The sequence below is a fragment of the Pseudomyrmex gracilis genome, unplaced genomic scaffold (assembly GCF_002006095.1).
Source record: "Pseudomyrmex gracilis isolate BER0280 unplaced genomic scaffold, ASM200609v1 scaffold_87, whole genome shotgun sequence".
In the NCBI taxonomy this organism is placed as follows: domain Eukaryota; kingdom Metazoa; phylum Arthropoda; class Insecta; order Hymenoptera; family Formicidae; genus Pseudomyrmex; species Pseudomyrmex gracilis.
The window spans coordinates 42,877-62,097 of NW_018020671.1; the positions used below are offsets into that span (position 1 = coordinate 42,877).

The 19,221-nt window shown below is 36.5% G+C and overlaps 2 protein-coding genes across 10 annotated transcripts in view; one reads left to right on the top strand and one right to left on the bottom strand.

Moving 5' to 3' along the window:
• The first annotated feature begins 527 nt into the window (after positions 1 to 527).
• On the top strand, positions 528 to 5,701 carry LOC109855348 (LMBR1 domain-containing protein 2 homolog). 4 transcript variants are annotated; one of them, XM_020429518.1, is made up of 11 exons: positions 528 to 829; positions 1,222 to 1,750; positions 1,870 to 2,207; positions 2,346 to 2,556; positions 2,641 to 2,817; positions 2,896 to 3,073; positions 3,156 to 3,337; positions 3,428 to 3,667; positions 3,748 to 3,949; positions 4,111 to 4,233; positions 4,317 to 5,701. In XM_020429518.1, the coding sequence occupies exons 2-11, from the start codon at positions 1,577 to 1,579 to the stop codon at positions 4,559 to 4,561; spliced, it is 2,070 nt and encodes a 689-aa protein (XP_020285107.1). In that variant the 5' UTR covers positions 528 to 829; positions 1,222 to 1,576; the 3' UTR covers positions 4,562 to 5,701. The 4 variants fall into 4 exon arrangements, with proteins under 4 accessions (XP_020285107.1, XP_020285109.1, XP_020285108.1 ...); XM_020429520.1 differs by having other exon boundaries at positions 1,266 to 1,750; XM_020429519.1 differs by having other exon boundaries at positions 528 to 807.
• A 768-nt stretch (positions 5,702 to 6,469) lies between these two features.
• The window catches only part of LOC109855360 (glycogen debranching enzyme), a 17,869-nt gene continuing 5,117 nt past the window's right edge, over positions 6,470 to 19,221 (bottom strand). For 2 of the 6 annotated variants that reach the window (XM_020429537.1, XM_020429538.1), the window contains exons 2-26: positions 17,356 to 17,543; positions 16,283 to 16,538; positions 15,435 to 15,546; positions 15,140 to 15,326; positions 14,829 to 15,039; positions 14,603 to 14,737; positions 14,280 to 14,498; positions 13,959 to 14,194; positions 13,668 to 13,880; positions 13,377 to 13,571; positions 13,123 to 13,252; positions 12,919 to 13,042; positions 12,433 to 12,698; positions 12,132 to 12,290; positions 11,825 to 12,033; positions 11,510 to 11,710; positions 11,188 to 11,420; positions 11,003 to 11,092; positions 10,710 to 10,887; positions 10,243 to 10,599; positions 9,992 to 10,139; positions 9,318 to 9,890; positions 9,043 to 9,228; positions 8,709 to 8,945; positions 8,457 to 8,621 (exon numbers count right to left, since the gene is read on the bottom strand). In XM_020429537.1, the coding sequence (XP_020285126.1) occupies positions 8,556 to 8,621; positions 8,709 to 8,945; positions 9,043 to 9,228; positions 9,318 to 9,890; positions 9,992 to 10,139; positions 10,243 to 10,599; positions 10,710 to 10,887; positions 11,003 to 11,092; positions 11,188 to 11,420; positions 11,510 to 11,710; positions 11,825 to 12,033; positions 12,132 to 12,290; positions 12,433 to 12,698; positions 12,919 to 13,042; positions 13,123 to 13,252; positions 13,377 to 13,571; positions 13,668 to 13,880; positions 13,959 to 14,194; positions 14,280 to 14,498; positions 14,603 to 14,737; positions 14,829 to 15,039; positions 15,140 to 15,326; positions 15,435 to 15,546; positions 16,283 to 16,393 (4,776 nt within the window). In that variant the 5' untranslated portion in view covers positions 16,394 to 16,538; positions 17,356 to 17,543 and the 3' untranslated portion in view covers positions 8,457 to 8,555. Of the gene's footprint in view, positions 8,622 to 8,708; positions 8,946 to 9,042; positions 9,229 to 9,317; positions 9,891 to 9,991; positions 10,140 to 10,242; positions 10,600 to 10,709; positions 10,888 to 11,002; positions 11,093 to 11,187; positions 11,421 to 11,509; positions 11,711 to 11,824; positions 12,034 to 12,131; positions 12,291 to 12,432; positions 12,699 to 12,918; positions 13,043 to 13,122; positions 13,253 to 13,376; positions 13,572 to 13,667; positions 13,881 to 13,958; positions 14,195 to 14,279; positions 14,499 to 14,602; positions 14,738 to 14,828; positions 15,040 to 15,139; positions 15,327 to 15,434; positions 15,547 to 16,282; positions 16,539 to 17,355; positions 17,544 to 17,906; positions 18,709 to 19,221 lie in introns of those variants that run through there. The other 4 variants (XM_020429541.1, XM_020429535.1, XM_020429539.1 and 1 more) reach the window with 4 other exon arrangements.

Consider the following 19,221-nt stretch of genomic DNA (forward strand, 5'->3'; position numbering starts at 1 on the left):
GGAATGAGATGTGAGGTGGTAATATACCACCGTGTGTGTGGTTGCAACAAGTTGCGGCGCTCTGGGCTTCGTCGACATTTTCTTCTTCGTTCCGCGGCGGCATAAGGTTTCCCGCACTTTTCTCTTGTCGCATTAAAATGAGACGCGTTTATAGACGAGATAGTTGGAGAAAAGAAGAGGATGAAAGAAAGTGTAGTAAAAGTTTGAACGAGCGCCACTTCGGAACGCGCACAGGTTGGCGCGCCTGTCGTCACGTGATCTAACACGCACGCGCATTACCCACGCGAATTTCAAATTACTTTAATTAAGAAACAAAAAATTGAAATTCTCTCTCACTCAATGCGAAGTGACTTGTTGAAATCCTTCGTTTTTTTTTTTGTGCTCGTACTGTTGTTTGTGACGAGCGAACAATAAATTAATAAATATACACAAGTTGTGCAAAATCAGTTGTCGCAAAAGTCAGAAATGTGCAAAGTCGTGTCGCGATAGTTACCTTACTCGCAGTCGGTGTGTAGCCGCGAATGTCGAGTTGCGACGTCGGTCACTCGCGCGTCGCGTCGTTCAACCAACACGTGAAGGAAAAAGACGAGAAACCACTACCTCTATTTTCTCAACAAACAAAATTCAGGCACTTCGGACGAGGTTTCAACGCGCGCATGCGCACCGATCGCGCATCATCGCAGGGGAAGAGTTTCTGCTAGAGACACTGACTGTGCGCCGAGATGACACCTGGATGACACCGATTAGTGACTTCTGGTTCTTGTGTGACATGTGTGTCTCGTTTCGCTGCGATGAGACGACGTAACGGTAGATTTCCTCAAATTGCTCGGTAATAAGAACACTCGACGAGATTAATCCGCTTCAATGAGCGACAATTGCGGTATTTTATCAATCAACTGGATCTCGGATTAAAATACACGCGAGGATGTTGATTTCTTTAGCTGATAATGATCCATATGATTGTTTCTTTGACGTTTGTCGCGGTTGAAATTAAATACGGTTCGGTGTATTTTCTCGGTTGAAAATGTGTGAATTGTCTTATTGTCATCTTTTAGTTTTTATTTAACATTTGTATGTTTTAGTAATTTATATTTATATAATTGATCGCACACACACACACAATCGTTCACACCAAAGATTAATGTCTCAAAGTCCCATCGCAATTATTTCTTTGAAAATATTGTAATTGATTTTATAAATGACGTGTCTCTCTTCTGCCAGATGTCACAATATAAAAGAGTCATTGATTCATTGGAATATCACAGATTGGTCAAGGATGTCAGTCTGCGGACGATCAGAGCGGATAATGTAACAAAGGCATTTCGAGAGAGGTCTTGCTTCATCGGAGAAAGAAAGATCATTTAAATGTCTCAGACAAATGATGTGGTGATTTTGCCTGAACTCAGTAAGCGCGTGTATGATTATTGGGGAACGATTTGCAGAGAGAGATGGGAATTCACATAAATCTCAAGTGCGGAAAGTAATCGCTATATAAAAATACAGAACGAGTTGACAGAAACTCGTGAAATTTATCATATATAAAGATATCACCGTCGCACAAACAAAACAATACAAAATGGCTTTGGACGCATTTCTGGTGGAGATTATATTCGCGTTCGTGCTCGCCGGCACGTTGCTCTTTCAATATGGAAACATGTTCCGGCAACACATAATAGTCACCTTTTCCGTATTGATAGCTTGGTACTTTTCTTTACTGATAATCTTCATATTACCTCTGGATGTCGCCTCGGTAATTTAATACTTTTATTAATATTTTTAACGTACGAGTTGAATGTATGATTTTATGTAAGTCAGACTGTTGATTTTGATGAAAGAGTAGATAGAACAAAATCATATTTTTTTTTGCAGACTGTATTCAGACAGTGCGTGGAACAAAATATACACAACAACACTAAGAATTCTGATAACACCACCTCTACGCCACTTGTCACTTGTAGAGAACCTTGGCCGAATGTGCCGGAAAATGTGTTTCCAAATTTATGGAGAATAGTTTACTGGACATCCCAGTGTCTTACATGGTTGATACTTCCATTGATGCAGTCTTACATAAATGCAGGAGACTTCACTGTACGTGGAAAATTGAAGTCTGCTTTGATAGACAATGCTATATATTATGGCAGTTATTTGTTCATATGTGGTATACTTTTGATATATATTGCTCTGAAACCTGGGTTAGATCTCGACGGGTGAGTTTTGTTAAATTATACGTAAATTTATATTAAAGCACACTAGTCATTATTGTATTAAAAAATATGGAGGAGTTTGAGGTATTTCTCTAAAATAAATAAATGTGTAATTTATATCCTGTATTTGTTATCTTGTAGGCAAAAATTGAAAGCCATAGCGTCATCCGCATCCAACACGTGGGGCTTATTTTTATTAGTTTTACTGCTTGGATATGCACTCGTAGCTGTTCCTAGAAGAATATGGAATAAAAGTAAACTTGGCTATACGTTAAATTACAAATACTTCAGGGTGGCAAAGTTGAGCTTGGAAAAATGTGAGGCGGAAGAGGCGGTAGATGATATACTCGAGGTATAACGCTTTTCTGCGCGCGATACATTACGTTTTACAATACGTGAATTTTTTGCGTGACAAATAACAATTGTTTTAAATTAGTCCTTACAAATCGCATCAATATCTATCGGGCCTGGTCACCCGTTGCATTGCAACTTGGAAACGATATTCCAAAAGATACCCACGGAATTGAAGGACAGAATGAATAGAAGACAATTGCCCGATGATACTCCAGCAGACACACCTACCGAAAAGTCTTTGATTCGTTTACACAGACAGGTTTGTTAATCAGAAGACACAAACATTATGATGTATCTTACGGACTTTTTTTTTTAAATGTTACTATAATTTTTTCAGACCATAAAAGCATTGCAAACTTTGCAACGCATAGAAACTCAATGGGGCATTTTAGTGGGTAAGATCTTCAATTTAGAAGACATAGTAAAGAATCAAGTGAGTCACGATAGAAGATTTAAACCGTCTTTTCCCACACACCGCGCGCTGCCACTTCGCATCATCTTCAATCCCGTTATTGGTATGTGACATTTTTTTTGTTTTAAATTTTATATACGTTTAATGCTCGTGTGCGTGTACACGTATGATTCGAATGATTTCAGAATGGTATTGGAAGTGCGTCGTGAGCATCTACATTTTTAAGATTGGTGCTATCTGCGCCGGCTGCTTGTCGCTGGCTGTGGTATGGTCGGAGGTGACATTCTTCAACAAATCTCCCGTGCTATCGATATTCGCTCAGATTATCAATCTAGCAAAGAGACACTATGATTACTTCTTGATCGAGGTGCGATGATTACACGCGATTTGTATTTTATACTTCGTCGCAATATCACGAATGTTGATAATCATCAGTATATGCGTATTCGATTTTCAGTTGCTGTCTGCTTTTATCATCTCGTATGTTTGTTACTGCGCCTATTCGACCGTTTTGAGAATTCGCGTGTTGAATCTTTATTACTTGGCGCCGAATCATCAGACGAATGAGTACAGTCTGATATTCAGCGGCATGATGCTGTGTCGCTTGACGCCGCCTATATGTCTCAACTTTCTGGGACTCATTCACATGGATTCTCACATCATCAAAACGCATATTCTGGAAACGCATTATACCCAGGTGATAATTTGTTCAAACGGATCAGCGGACTTCCCGTAAAGACGTTTAAATTTATTATTACACATATCTGTTATGTTCAGGTGATGGGTCACATGGATGTTATTTCGATAATATCCGATGGATTCAATGTGTATTTCCCTATGGCGATTCTGGCGTTTTGTCTGGCGACGTATTTCAAGATAGGCAGCAGATTGCTCTCTATGCTAGGTTTTCAACAGTTCCTCGAAGACGACGAGTTTACGACAGATCTCGTGGACGAGGGAAGAGAATTGATAAAAAGAGGTGACACCTTTTTAACGTAAAACATTATTTTGTTAACTTATTACATCCATTTATTACAGAATATAAAAAGTATATTATAACTCGACTATTTCTATCCAGTATATTAAAAGTGATCACATTTCGCGATTAGATAATAAGCGTATTTATTTTTGATACACCAGAGAGACGCAAACGGCAAAGAGCGGAAGATTCTATGTATAGGCGACGCGAATTGCAAGAGAGATTTAATATTTCCGTGGGCACAGGCTCGCGTTACAGAACGTCCCGACAAAGCACAGACACTGGTATATACATACATAAAAAAAAAAAAATTTATATATATAAATATATATTTCTAAATTGTACAAATAATATTATTATTCCACAGTACGGCCGCTGAAACGAGACGAATCGGTCGAATCGGCGAGGGCGGGTCTGCTGCATGATTTTGATCCTGCCGAGTATTACATCGGCATGACATTCGGGAGCGAGGGTTACGGCGCGAACAATCGCTGCGACGAGGACAACCAAGGTGATAACGATTCGTACGATCCGAGCGTGAACACGAGGGCGTACTCCACGAACACGAGTCGCGTGGGTCCTCCGCCCAGAGGATTATTCGACGACATTTAAAAAGTGACATTTATTTCCGCGACTGGTGCGAGTGAAAAAAAACTATAAACTGGTTTTTAGAATTTACACATGTTTATATCGAGCAACACGTACGCGGGTCTGTCGACGTCACATCGGATAAAATTGTGACTTAAAAATTTAGTGCAATAACATTTTATATATAAATCGTATAAACACACATTGAAATTTTACACGCCTCTAGTATCTTATTAAAATCAATTATTCAAACGTCACAAGTTAAAGTAAAAATTATACTATCGTGAGATGTAAAACCAGTCGTAGCTTCTTTACGAGAACGAGCAGGCAGGGAGAAGAGAAGTTTCGTGAAATCGATCCCAAAGCGAAAGAGAATTCGGTTCGAATCATAATTGTTGCACCTCGTTATTTTGTAACTTATAACGATTAAATTCGTTAACGTATATCGTTGCGCAGCTACTTTGTAATATAATTTTGTTTACGCAAGAATATTCGTAACGTAATAAGTTACAGAAATATCGCGAATGCGTCAGAATAAGTTACGGAACAGGTTCGCTGGGCTCGGCAGTGCAAAAACAAATTTATTTATTATCTGTTTTGTAAGAATTGATGAACTGCAGATGTAGCGTGTGTCTCGATTATTCTTTCTTTAGTTGTATATATAATTAAGTTTACGGTGAAGCTAATAAATAATTTATATAGAACTCTATCGAATCACATGCCCGAAACAGTTATTTATTGATACTTAATTTTTTTGTAAATAATGTAAATTGTAGATATATAGTTTTTTTATTTTATTTTTCATCTATGTACATTTGTCGATCTTTTATAACAGTCCGATTTTACATCTCTAATTTGGCGTAATATTGTTGTATGTGTACGATTTTATTGAAAATAATACGAGAAAATTCAGACAAAATCTTATTTGAGTTCATAATCACAAATTTTCCTGTTCGCGCGCTTTGCGATTTCTAATTCTTACAAATAATGGCCATGTAATATTAATCCATGTTTGAAAACGGAAACTTAATTAACACTAGTGTGTAGTGACAAAAATTATTAACTGAATTCAGAAGAAAGATCAAGGGGAAAAATACTTAAAAAGAGCGAGTTACAGTATCTCTCATTAAAAAAATCCATGTGTACCGCAAAGTGCGCGTTTTTGAGTCGAATGAACACAACATTAAATAATACATATTATATATACATATAATTTATTATATATTTATAATCTTATACTTTATATTGTATTATATGTATTATATACATACTACAGAAATGTCACTCACCTCCGCCGCGCGACTTTGGCGGGGTCACTGACCTCGGCCGCGCGGCCTTGGCGGGGTCACTGACCTCGGCCGCGCGACCTTGGCGGGGTTATTGACCTCGGCCGCGCGACTTTGGCGGGGTCACTGACTTTGGTCACGTGATTACGGTATATATATATGTGTGTGTGAGTATTATATATAGATATGGAATATTATATATAATATATATAATATTCTCTCGTTTTTACTCTTTTCCTTGTCACGTGACTTTAGTCATATGGTGTTTCTCTACTTCTCCTTGTTACGTGTTGTTTTTCCACTCTTCCCTTTGTTTAGTTTTTGAGTTTGATTTTCATGTGTTATTTCTGATATCTCTCATTTGTACTTCATGTGTATTATATGGTTTGTAAGACGTATATATTAGCTGTCATAATTCTATCGCGATAACAGGTTGTGTTTACTGACAACACGTTAAAATAAAAACAATAACAGCGTGCGCGTAGCGCGCGCCTGTGTTAGTAAATGATAAAAAAACATAATCGCGCGTGATACCGAATTGTAAATATGTGTACAAATAATCTTAAAAAGCTCAATTTTTGGCATTTATCGAGTCGTTTGGGTAAATAAGAGTAAGACTTAATTGTCTAGGAGTTTTGTCATCTGCTTTATTGTAGATTATTTGTTTATTGTATCTTTCCCGTAATACATAACATACATCTAAAATATAGTCGACATTTTTTAATTCATATATAAAATATTTATTTTGTTACTTGAAAATTCCCCCAAAAATATATCGTATAAATTTATTGCACATCGGTAACAATAGGAACTATTTAAACATTTTGATTTTCAAACAGACAACAAATTAGGTTTTGACTTTTTTAGTGCTTCGAAAACACGTTTATGTTAAATAATTCGTTTTCATTTTTTGCAATATCTTCATAAAATTATTTCAAACCCAACCACATTATTCTAGATTGTAACAAAGCGTACACGAAACATATAATTATACGATAATAAATTAAAAACAACATAATGAGAATTACACGTTTGTTAAAAAATGAATTACAAGTTTGTTAAAATTTATAAAGTACATCTTTATATCACGTTGCGACTAAACGGACGTAAAGAGAAAAATTCGTTTAAGAAATGGACAGTTCAATCTCTTTGATTGCGGTAATTGTACGCCGGCGAATAATTGTAAAATAATGAAATTCCATAAATAAATCTGTGAAAACACACAATACATATATATATATATACTTTGAGACAATATAAAATTAATAACGATAAAATGTATTATATTACTTAAGCTTCTCTAATCTCTAATGCAGTGCGATATATAAATTGTATTTCCCTAGACGAATTCGCAATTTTTTCGAGAAACAAACCAATCAGCGCTTGTACGACGACTAAGTGAAATAAACAATGTAAACTGTAATGCTCGCAAGAATAAAAAACGATATTACGTAAGCTATTAATATTTTGATAATTTTTGCGCGTTCCGATCGCAAAGCGTGATTCTTGATGTTTTTTTCGTGCCCGGACCTAGCCATTTCCGGCATCAGCAGTAACGGCTCCAGCAGCAACAGGCTTGACCTGTGTCCCCGATGTTCATCCGGACGATCTCTAAGTTGCTGCATTTGATAGAACAGCGAATCCTGCGAATCGTTGTACCAGCTAATGCGTTTCGTGCAGTACGCGACGGTGTTGCGACCGCGATGAGAGAATACCGTCGGTGAGCGACCGGCTCTCGAAATTCTCACGTGAAAGTTGTTCGCGTAGCGATGATATAATTGCGTATTCGCTATTACATTGCTACGGCAAGCTCGATTAATAACACAAATACTCGGCTTCAATAACGGCTTCAGATCGAAAACGTCTTGAGGCCAGGAGCGAGAGTAGAGTATACTCGCGCTGTTGGTCTTCACGTAATTGTAGACAAGCATACAGTCCCGATAGCGATCAAACTGCGAGCAAAAAGCATCATCATCATCATCGGATTTATTATCTTGCAGATATTTGAAGCACAAAGCGTCATCGCGTTGACACAGAACTACTTCTATGGCGAGCAACGACTCCTTCGCATAGATCAAACGATCGGTATATACCGGACTGCGCCTCATTCTCATGCATTCCTCGCATATCTTGCGCTCCGATAGAACAAGCGTGTCTGCCAAAGTGTTCGTCGTGACAGAGTTGTACTTTTCGTCGCAATCCCGAGTGTCGTCTCGCTTCTTGGACGATCCTACTTCTTCGTAGAGATGATGCGTGATGTTTGGTAAAACAGTCGGAAGAACTTCGTTTCTTTCGTCATCGTGTTTGATTGACACGCGTTGCTCAATGTCCCACTGATGATCCTCGCAACACGTATTATCTTTCATATCTGATAAAATCTCATCCGTCAAATTGTCAGTATAATGAAACAAATTATACAGGTTGGCGAAATTCGCATCATCTGGTTCGCTATCAATTGCAGAAACTGATTTGTTCTCAGCAATCGGAATAACGTTCTTCTTTATAGACGTGCTTGCAGCGGCGGCTATGGAAGATCCGTGAATTTGTCTATTCGTTACGTCTACGTGCAGAATATGATATGCGTGTGTTTCCGGTGTGCGTTGTGTCGCTACTGCTTCGACGGGAAGGCGTAGATTCGTGTCGTTCGCTTTGCTCCTAGATTCACTACATTCTGTTTCTAACTTTAATTGCTCTAAGTGTAACTGGCGGTGGTGAACACACGCAAAGTGATATCAATTCGCGGATTTTACTTCTTCCGATTGTAATTCCTGTTTTATTTTCTGCAGGTCGTGGAGTACCTGAAATAAACAAAAAATAAATAAATAAATAAAACAAACATATACAGTGCTTTTACATAATAAAGCTTGTTTATCTCAAACACAAACCTCTATTATGGAGGAAGCGCTCCATGCCTGAGTGCGGCAACTATCGTTACAATAAGCTCCGTCTTTGTTGGTTAGCTCGGGCAGTCCTCTCCAATGATTGGTGGACGTTTCAATGAAGTGCTTTGAAATAATAGCTTCGGTCGATTCAACCGCGTGACGTAATTCATCCTTACCGCCGACCAATGATGCGAAGTGTAAACGTGCTCGCAAGAAATATCCTATCGGCCAGATCCACTCCTGGAAAGATATATTAAAGCGGATATTAAAAAAAAAAAAAAATATGTCTCATTACAAGGCGCGATTAAAATCTAATTAAGCGATAAAGATTGCGTACAGGTCCTTGATGATAATTCCAACCGTGTGCTACTTTAATGTCGGTGCTATCGTTGGAATTATCGTAATAACCGTTGTACGCCCAATCTGCCGGATCCAGTGTCTTCATTCCCAGTGGACCTAATAATATTTCTTCCGCTTTCTTCAATGCCGTCCAGGCGTGATTAGGATTGAACAATTCTGGAGCCTGTTTAAAAAAAAAAAAAATCACAGTATTGCTATATTTTTGTTATTGTAAAACACACCAGATATTTCGCGATACTTCGCGATACTCACAACAACCATGGTGATAGGGAAGTTAGGTCGCAACTGATAATCGGCCCATTCTTGCGTCGCTCCGTGACTATCCTTGAATATGCCTCGCCGATGAATCAAATTGGGTTTCAACTCGCCTTCCGTCGGAACCTCATTTACGTAAAAGTATTTCTCGAAGTTTGCCTGAATTTTGTCGGCCCACTGCTTGTAACTCCAAGTTATCGTTTGACCGTCGCGGCTCTTACGCTGAACGCTACCGTACGGGAACAGATTCTGCTTGTATAATTCGGCCAGAAAACTGAGAACGCTCTTGCTCAGTCCGACAATCTCCACAGCGGAACCGTTTCGCGGGGTGGCTGGTTTCCCCTTGTTGCCGGCTTTCTCCGAAGATCCCATCTTGTCCATCCAGGTGCCGCAATTCGCGTCGTTGCCGCCGAACACGAAGCCAGTTTCGGGATGAACGCCAATTTGATTGTTGAATCCGCGATCGGTCATGTGCTCGTCAATTTGTTTCCCGGCGTTTCTCTCTCTGAAGCAAAGACCTTGAAAATGCACCGTGAGTGCCTCCTGCATTACTTCGTACAACGGTTGATCCTAAAAAACACACACACACACACAAATGTATACATTCACACACACGTAATATATAAATTCTTATCAGAATTGTGAAATAAAATTAAGTTTTTGTTATGTACTAGTTGTCCCGCGGGTAAAGCCGGTGAATCGTCGGTTGGAAATAGACGTGAAACTTTATCAGATAAAATATTCAAGCCATCTGGCACTTCCTCGGTGTAACATTTTATGATGTAAAGCCACCACCACACGGCGTCACGACAATTGAATCTATTTTATAGAAAAAAAAAAAAAAAAAAAATCAAACATATATAAAAATTACCAGACAACATATGCACAAACGCTAGAGATTAAAAACTTTCTTTAAATATACCTCGCATTGCTGCCTTTGTCGAGTAGATTGGGTATCAGACCGTGTCGCAGAGTTCCAGCAAAACCGAGAATGATAAATCTGGCTTCGGTATGTCTACCCGTTAGAAGCAACAATCCTCTCAGAGCAATAAACGTATCTCTGCCCCAATTTCTCGTGTAACCTGTTGCAAAGTGCGGCAATCCTGCGGATAACGTTGAACATGTCTGTTTGGATTCTCCATCGTACACTTTGGTTTTCGGTTTTGGCGGATTGAGATTCGGCGACAAATCCGGCAGTTGCGACGATCTTACCACACCGCTCATTTGCACCGAGACCAAGCTCAGTAATTTAACAAATGTAGTCCCGTTCTTCACAAAGCTGAAAAGTATGTTATTATGATAATAATTAAAAAAAAAAAAGAGTAAATTTATACATTATTGATAAAATTGATCGGTAAAAATCGTTTCGCTCTGTTTTTAACCCCTTACTCTGACATCAAATTATAGCAATGCTCCATGAGATGCATATAAACGTTCACGATTATGACATCGATATAACTCGGCACTAAGTATCTCGGAATTAAATGGAATGGTTCCACAGCTTGCTCGAGCCATCTTCCAAGGGGTTCGGTACCGTCATCCTCTTTCAAACGTTGCCACATATAATCTGCGAAGTTACAAACCGGTTTGACGATTATACGTTGCTATATATTACTATCGCTAGTTAAAAATAATGTTTTCATTTCCAGTGTGATATAAATGTTGCAAATAAAATATATTACCTATCAACCAGTTGCCCTGTCTGAGATTAGAACATAAGGGATGTCCTAAATCGTTATTCGAACGAATGTCAGCCAAGATGGATATGACACCTACAAGTTAAGCAATTCCAAAATATATAGAATCTATATATAAGAAATGTACATCGTGTAGAGTTAAAAAAAAAAAAAAAAACGTTGCACACTACCTTGCAGTCCGGCATACACTAAAGGCCCGTATCCCGGCACGTCGTACACTCCAAATTTGTTACACGTTTCATCTCTTTCTTCTTGATCGCATCTGTACAAGACCTTGTTCAAGTCCGCCAAATCCATACGGGAAATCACATCGTGCAGCTCCGACCTTTCGCCCGAAGTAATTCGGGAGATAGTATCTTGAAGTTTTGTTAAAGCAGGTTTTATATTAGCGTGAAGAGCCACTCTAAAAAAACAGAACGTTCAGATTGGAGTTCGGATCTATGTGTGAATTGATTCGTTTGAGAGATAAAATGATTTTGCGTGGTTTTATACCGTATAGCTATAACAGAACCGGGTTGAAAGTTCACGAAATTAAGCTGCGTAATCTTGGGATCGCCAGAATCGACCTTCTCGATTATGTCTGAGTCGCAGCACTGTATGTGTTGCTTGAGGTTCAACGTATATTCGGACAATCCGTTTATGTAGTTTTCGTCTTTTGTATATTTCGTGGCCGAAAGAAAAGGTTTTCCGTCTCTATGGTGTCAAAACGATTTCGATTACCAAGAAAGATTAATACATCAGATAAATAACACGTGTCTATATTTTAAAATCTTTTTTTAACGAGAGAAAAATATAAAACTCGCTCACTTAGCATCAACGTGCACAAACGATGCTTCCAAGATAATTTCCTCCACTATACCCTCCACTCTCAATGGTCTGATGTGTCTTCTCAAGTCACTAGCGTTGCAGTCCGGATGTTGAAATGCGGTGAACGCAACCAAAACTACGCTCTCGTGACTGGTCGGCGAGTGTCTCGTTACCGCCACTATGTCGCTATCTATTTGATCAACGAATACCTGGAAGAAAAAAAAATTTTCCATTTTTTTGCAACAGTCGTCGTGGAAATTGACCATTTGTAATCTATACAGATTTATTTATCGTTAAATATACGTACTTGTGAAAATTCCTGTTGACCGAGCATATAGTGCAAATCGTTTAATACCTTTTTAGCCATGATTATACCAGTTTTTGAACTAACAAATTTAACGTCGTCCACAACAGTGTCATCATCTGTCCACAATGTGTATTGTCTTTTCTCATCTACCACGTGTATCTGAAGAACATAAGATTTCATAAAAAATTTTATACGAATGACACTATGAACTTCACATATAAATTTTATTAAAAAATCAATAAAAATGTCTCTTATAAAATTTTTTGCCTAAAATGTACAGGTTTGCACTGCATCTGCTTACGTGATGAGGCACTAATTCATCGTAACCGCGATTACTGCCGCTGGCGCAGCACGCCATCGACACAAGTGCGGCGCTCGGAAGTAAATCAAAAACGCTCCGTTTTTCTACCGGGCTAGGATTATCGTGAGTCACATCCAGAAACAGAGCGTGAGCTATGCTCGGCAGTAACGGCCGTTTTCGCGGTTGCAGGAATGCTCCGACTGGTTCTCCTCCGTAACGATACACCAATCGACCTTCTTCGTGACTATCCCAAGCAGACATAGCTTCTGCAATAAGAACATTTATTTTGCAGTTATTGCTTTTTAATTTTATGACGTATTTGTTGAAGAAAAACAGAAAAAAGTTTTTAAAAGTTAAATGATAGTACTAAGTTTATGTTTATACTATCATTTTTGTTTTCGTATCATTTATGTACTAAAGAAAATGTACAAAAATTACATGTATTGTAAAATGTAATATTTCTGTAAATGAAAAAAAAAAGAGAACCTCTAATTAAAGAAGTAATGCCGAGACGATTTACAAAAATATTGTCCTTTTGATCGGAGTTGGTGAACAATTCTGCAACGACATAAAGATCTGGACGGATTCTTCGTGCAGCATCAAGCATATACTGTAACGAGAATTACATTATTTAACAAACATTTATAGTTTAATATTGAGAGGTATAGATTAAAATCGTAACAATCGTACTTCGGCAACGGGAATCGGTGTGGAGTGGCAATTGTCTAATCGAACGCCATCAAATATTTGCGCGGTTTGTTCTACGTAAGCTACCATGTGCTGCCATAAGAAGGGACAATCTTCTGGTTTTTTCCCATATCTATAATATAATCGTTATAATTATACAACATAATTGTAAAAAAATTGTATACTATATTGTTTTTTTTTTTTTTTACCAGTAATTCACCAAAAGTTAAAGAGTGACATTTAACAACTGCTTTTACCGAAGTTTTACACTATCTCCCCAGGCGATAAGCTCTCTACGTATATAGACATTAGAGTCGGGCTCCGCAAAATTCTTCAAAGGATCGCCATTCATAACCCAACCGTTGTGAGCCATGAGATAACACCCTTTATCCGAATACATTATGGCTTCTCTTTCTTCCAGAGATTTGGGCGCTCCGTAATCGGTGAAATATCTACATAACGTAAACACATAGTCAGAAGATGTTTATAAATATTGCGATACTTTTATAAGACGTAACGTTTGAATGTACACGTTAAAATTTATATACCTAGGAACAAGAGGATGTTTTTCGCTGATTTCCTTGAGTCTCGGACCATCGGATTGCACTCTGAAATATCTTATCCCAGCAATGGTGTTTTCAACTGCGGCGTTTAAGTGATTTTGTACGTCGTTCTTAATAACTTCATTGAGCTCGTGCAATTTTTTCTTTAAATCCTCCGCACATCGTTTCAAACGAGTCTCTTCATCGAAACAATCAGCTCTGTGAGGTAAAAAATATATATCCGTAAGTATCTGAACAGAAATATATTTAACCACACTTCTTCCTTGTGTAATTCACCTGTAAGTGTTATATTTTTTCAAGGCAAGTTGCATATCTATGGTCGACTTCAGTCTACGAAATTGGGGATCTTGAATCACCGAAATTTCTTCAGTTATCGGATTGTTCACGTTCTGGGGCGTTTCGTTGCGGGCCAGATTCAAAAATTCCGCTATGGTTTCATTTACGTCAACGGTGTACAACTCGTGTATCTTCACGAGCGGCAAGAAATGCGTATGAAGAGCATGACGAATCGACTAAACCAAGAAAGATATAAAGAACGAATTTTATAATACGTATTAAAATAATTTTAATGTAAAATAAAATCAATTTGTAGCTTACATTTAGATGGTCTTCCGTCTCAACTACAGTGGGAATACCTTTGAATTCCCATTCACCGGCTGCAACTTGCACTGTTAATTCAAATAATGCTGCATCCAAAATATATGCCGAACATAAGTGAGGGCTGTTGACGCAATTGTATGTGCATTCCGGATTAGAAATCAGAAAAGGACTTTCGTTTGCCGTATGGTTCAGAACGATATCACATATGCTTAGCATCTGTAAAAAAAATAGAAGATAATTAAAAGATATATATGTTGAATGTGTTAAAATAAAAGTGTGCTTTATTATTTCCAAGTCGATCAATGTTTTCAACTTTTTACCTTCCATTCGGTTCGCATTTTATTTACAAATTGTTTGACGTCTTCATAAGAAATGGCCTCGTTATTATCGTTAAAAGTAGGATTGAGTATCATCTGATTCTTCAAACTATACGACGATTTGGAATATCCTAATTCCTATGATATATGAATTTATATATTTTTAGTAAACTCATTATGTTTATATACACATATATATTACAAATTAATTGTTCTACTGTGTACTTACCTGTATTGGTGTAAAATGAATTGCGTTGTATCCAGAATTTCGTGTTACCAGTAACTTCTTTTCCCAGGTGGAAAAAGGTCCTAGACATTTTGCCAAAACCGTTTGAATCTGAACACAATCCAAAGGCAGATTCTCCCCGTGCTCGCCTACTTTCAACTCGGGATCTACTAGCAAGTATCCGGATGCAATGGGATTTGCATCTCTTTGAATTCTGCAAAAAGATGAAAAAACCAGAGAAGTATTTTTTTTGAGAAATAAAATCTAAACAATACGTGTATACGCTCTTGCGATTTGAAGTATCAAATACTTACTGATCAATGACATAATAATGAAACGAGCCGGCCAAATTCAAACGAATGCTCGCTGACTCATCGATCCATTGCAATTGATAGTAGGTATGCCTGTCGAATTGTTTATCATCTGTTAAGGGATGATTTATAAAAACACTAAGTGTTCTTCCAAGAAGAGAAGCTCCGAGTCTGAATTCTACTGTCCATCCTGTAAGAAAAGTGCACTAATTACTCAAAGCATAAAGAAAGCTTTTAGTTTAAAAAGTATAAAATTTTATAAAAACAAACAAAGCAAATAAAATCTCTTTAAACACACCTTTCTTTAATCTGTATAATATTCCATCAAGATGCTCGCCATTGTTTAAAGTTAGGACTCTTATTTGCTCATAGGTTTTAGAAACGTGTTGTTGCATCTCTTCACTTTCCGTCTGAAAAATCACAAAAAGATTTTTTTTTTTAATGTAATAGAAATATTTGCATTTTAATTCTGCTGAAAAAAAATTATTTATTTATAGAATTTATCACAATATTTTTTATATTCTGTTCACAATATATGTGTATGTGTGAACAGAAAACTGAAAAGAAACAGAGATTTTCTGAGAATTAATAACAATTTGAAAATATACAATGTAAGTATTTATGAATATAAACTTTTCATTTATATAAAACTATATTTAACTATAGAAATTTGTATAAAAACAACAAAAAAAATAATAGATATGTACTAAATGTTTGAAAATGCAAATAATCAAAAATATAGACCATTGTTTTTCCTCCCTCTGAAGAAAGACAATACTTACATCTGAAACGTAGAAACTGAATGTACTTGAGGAGCAGAATATAAGCCTTAATATAAGTTATTGGCATAAAGCAGTTAGCAAGCGTGCATAATATTGCATTACAATGTTCTGCTAAGTGAGCAGACATAAAAGCTGTGCAGCTATTCTTACTTTTACTTACTGGAATTACAATACCATACTAATGTGACAACTGCTTCCTACCATAAGACTTGCTTCTACTACTTCTAATAAGTCACGTTACACAAATACAAGACAAATCTCTTTTACCAGTAAATAAATGTGCTGCACTAAAATCTCTCTTATCTAAGAATACAGATTTCATAATTTTACATATTATGTTTATTATGTATCTGCTAGAACTTACAAAAGTTATTCCAAAACAGGTCCATCTACGGATAATCTGCAGGAGATATCTACAAATCTTTAATACCAAGGTTTTTAAATTGGATAGATGATCTGTTTCTTCCATCTCCATTATCAAAATGAAGAGAGAACAAATTCTATTCGCATTTGAACATTTCTGAGATACACATAAAATTTAATTTAAAAAATGTTATATCACTGCACTTTTGTCCATAATCTTACTGTATTAAACAAAATCCTTTTTGTGTTTGTTTTACCTATAACAGAAGACATATGTACTATAATATATGTGAGAAAATACATATATTTATTATAATATTAATACTAAATATTTATTATAAAAAAAACTTAGAATTGTACACATAAATACACATATATGTTATACATTTATTTCTATAAAATATTTTTAATGTTACACATGTATACAAATAAAGATAAAAAATATAAAAATTTCTTTAAATATTATTGTCTTGTATAAAAATTATATTTTACAGAATATACAACATGTTCACCACTTTGTTTAACAAAAACAGACAAGAAAAATATTAGCAATCTTTTATCTTATAAATTATCTGTAAATAATTTGAATACCGATAATATGAATATACATAGTTTTGTAAAATTAATAGTCACATATAATTTTTGCAAAATTAGTGTGTAGTGTTATGAAATTAATAATATATATCTCTTTTTATTGATATATTTCAATTTTTTACACATATATACACATACATATGTTTCTTACAGTTATTAGATACATAAATTAGGTAACATATATGTACATCTCTTTGTTTAATATATAACAACAATTTGTGACAATTATAACACAAAGAAATCCATAAATTAAACGATATTATTTATCACGCACAGGCACATAGCAGAGTTAAGTAACAAAATATTTTACAATCCACAATCCACGTATTCGTACACATTGAGGAAAGAAACACTTTGCAAGTATAAATACGTCATGCGAATCCGTCACGAGATTGTACGTACAATTGTACTATTAACGAATACATGCGACAAAAAATTAACATTTATTTGTTGAAATTGTACTTATTACAAATTCCTCACCTATCAATGTCGACGATGAAGCGTGAAACGGTCGTGTAACACGCGTGCAGTGGGAGTTTGCACGCGAAAGAACGCTTTTAAATACGAAGAACAAGTTGACCTCTATTTGATTAAAGACAGGGCTGAAGGTCAACAAACAACAAGCATGGCTGGGCAAATCAGGCGGCAAACCGGATGATCTTGTACAACTAAAATTCAATTTCGTTCATTGGTCGAAACAGAGTTCGGTTTATTGCGTTTTATTTTGAAAATCGCACAAATTCAATGTAACAAATAAACATGTGGGAGAAATGTTTCCTCGTTCACAAACAACAATTTTGGTCAGAATTTGACACTCATCTCTGTGCTATCCGGAGCATGTTTCTGTTTATATAAGATCAAAATTATCTCTGTGTGCAAAATTGCCAGTGAAAAGTTTAAAACAACTAGCAAAGAGATCTATTTTGGCGGGAAATTTCAAAACACCATTTATTCTCTCCAATACTATAATGTACAAAAAAATTAAATCTTATATCTATATATATGTATATATTTAAAAGAGCCTAACATACGCACGCATACAACACAATCACGCAGGCTTGGAACTGCATAAATTTTCCAACTGTGATCAATTTCCGCTGTTATTTACTAAATTATGTGAAAAATTCCACGATTATACAAGACGGTCAGTCCATTATCATAGCACTCAACAAAGAAATCATTTTTCTAGACTTGCTAAAAGTTTATATAAAAATTTGTAAACGCATCACGTGATTGCGAATGGTCGGTCGCTTTTATCGCACTCTACCACAGATATGCAATCGCGATCAATGGCCGGGTTCATCGCGGATTCAACGGTTGAGACGTCGCTTTGACGCTTGTTGCCCGACGATTGGCGATCGCGCGACAGATCCAAGAGACTAGACCAATCGTCGAGCGGTCGAGCGCAAAGTGACGACCGAACCGAAGTCGAGTCGGCTGAACTCATCCGGGAATTCTAACCTCAAACTTTATCTTCAAGTCACCCTTGCCCCTCTCTCTTTCTTATTTCTTCGTGATCTAATGATCCGATAAGTCCTATTGCAACACAGAGCAAGTCTCTTTGGCAACCGTTATCTCGCGCGTCGTACGATACGAACATTTTTAATAAAAAAGACAAAAAAAAAAGAAAAAACCTAATTGTCGAAGATTTAACCAAGCGTTATTAGAAAATTTGTTAAATCTAATTATCTCAAAAATCTCAATCGCATCTCACGCAACTCCAACGTTTCTGTACGTACACGTGTTTGTTTACCGAAGTTTAAAGTTCTCAGTGGTATACAAAGTTCGCGCGCCGCCACGTCATTCCGAAGAAACTTGGGCGAGGAGGAGACGCAAATATTGGGTGCGTTCAGGCAACTCAACAGTTGTACAACAGTTGAGTAAATTTTACTGAACGCACTATGTTCAGTGAGCGATCACTAAACATGTTCAGTGATCGGACGCCATGTTTGTGAGCGGTTTTCAAGTTCGCTCACTGATCACAACAGGTTACATGCTTGCAAAAGTTGGGCACAACATTTCGAAATGGAAGAAACATATAATGTTTTATATACGCATCAAAACAGTACTTATAGTATAAATGATACTGCTGAAATGCACGAATTATTGCAAAATGGTAAATATGTTATTATTTATCTACATATTTCCACTTTAAGAAATTTATGATATATAAAAGAATCGTTAAATCAATATATCAATTGTTTTAACAAGTTTTTTAATTTTCCAGAAATTTATTATTAGTGTTGTACTTGTGTTTATGTATGCAGTATTAGCCAAAATATTTAAACAAAATAGAAACATCTCTTAGAAAATTATTACTGGTGTGACTTAACCAAAATATTTATT

Coding starts and splice junctions, on each gene's coding strand:
- LOC109855348 (XM_020429518.1), top strand. CDS start 1,577: ATGGCTTTGGACGCATTTCTGGTGGAGATTATATTCGCGTTCGTGCTC. Junction 3,950..4,110: donor AAGAGAATTGATAAAAAGAG/GTGACACCTTTT, acceptor TTGATACACCAG/AGAGACGCAAACGGCAAAGA. Junction 4,234..4,316: donor CCGACAAAGCACAGACACTG/GTATATACATAC, acceptor ATTATTCCACAG/TACGGCCGCTGAAACGAGAC.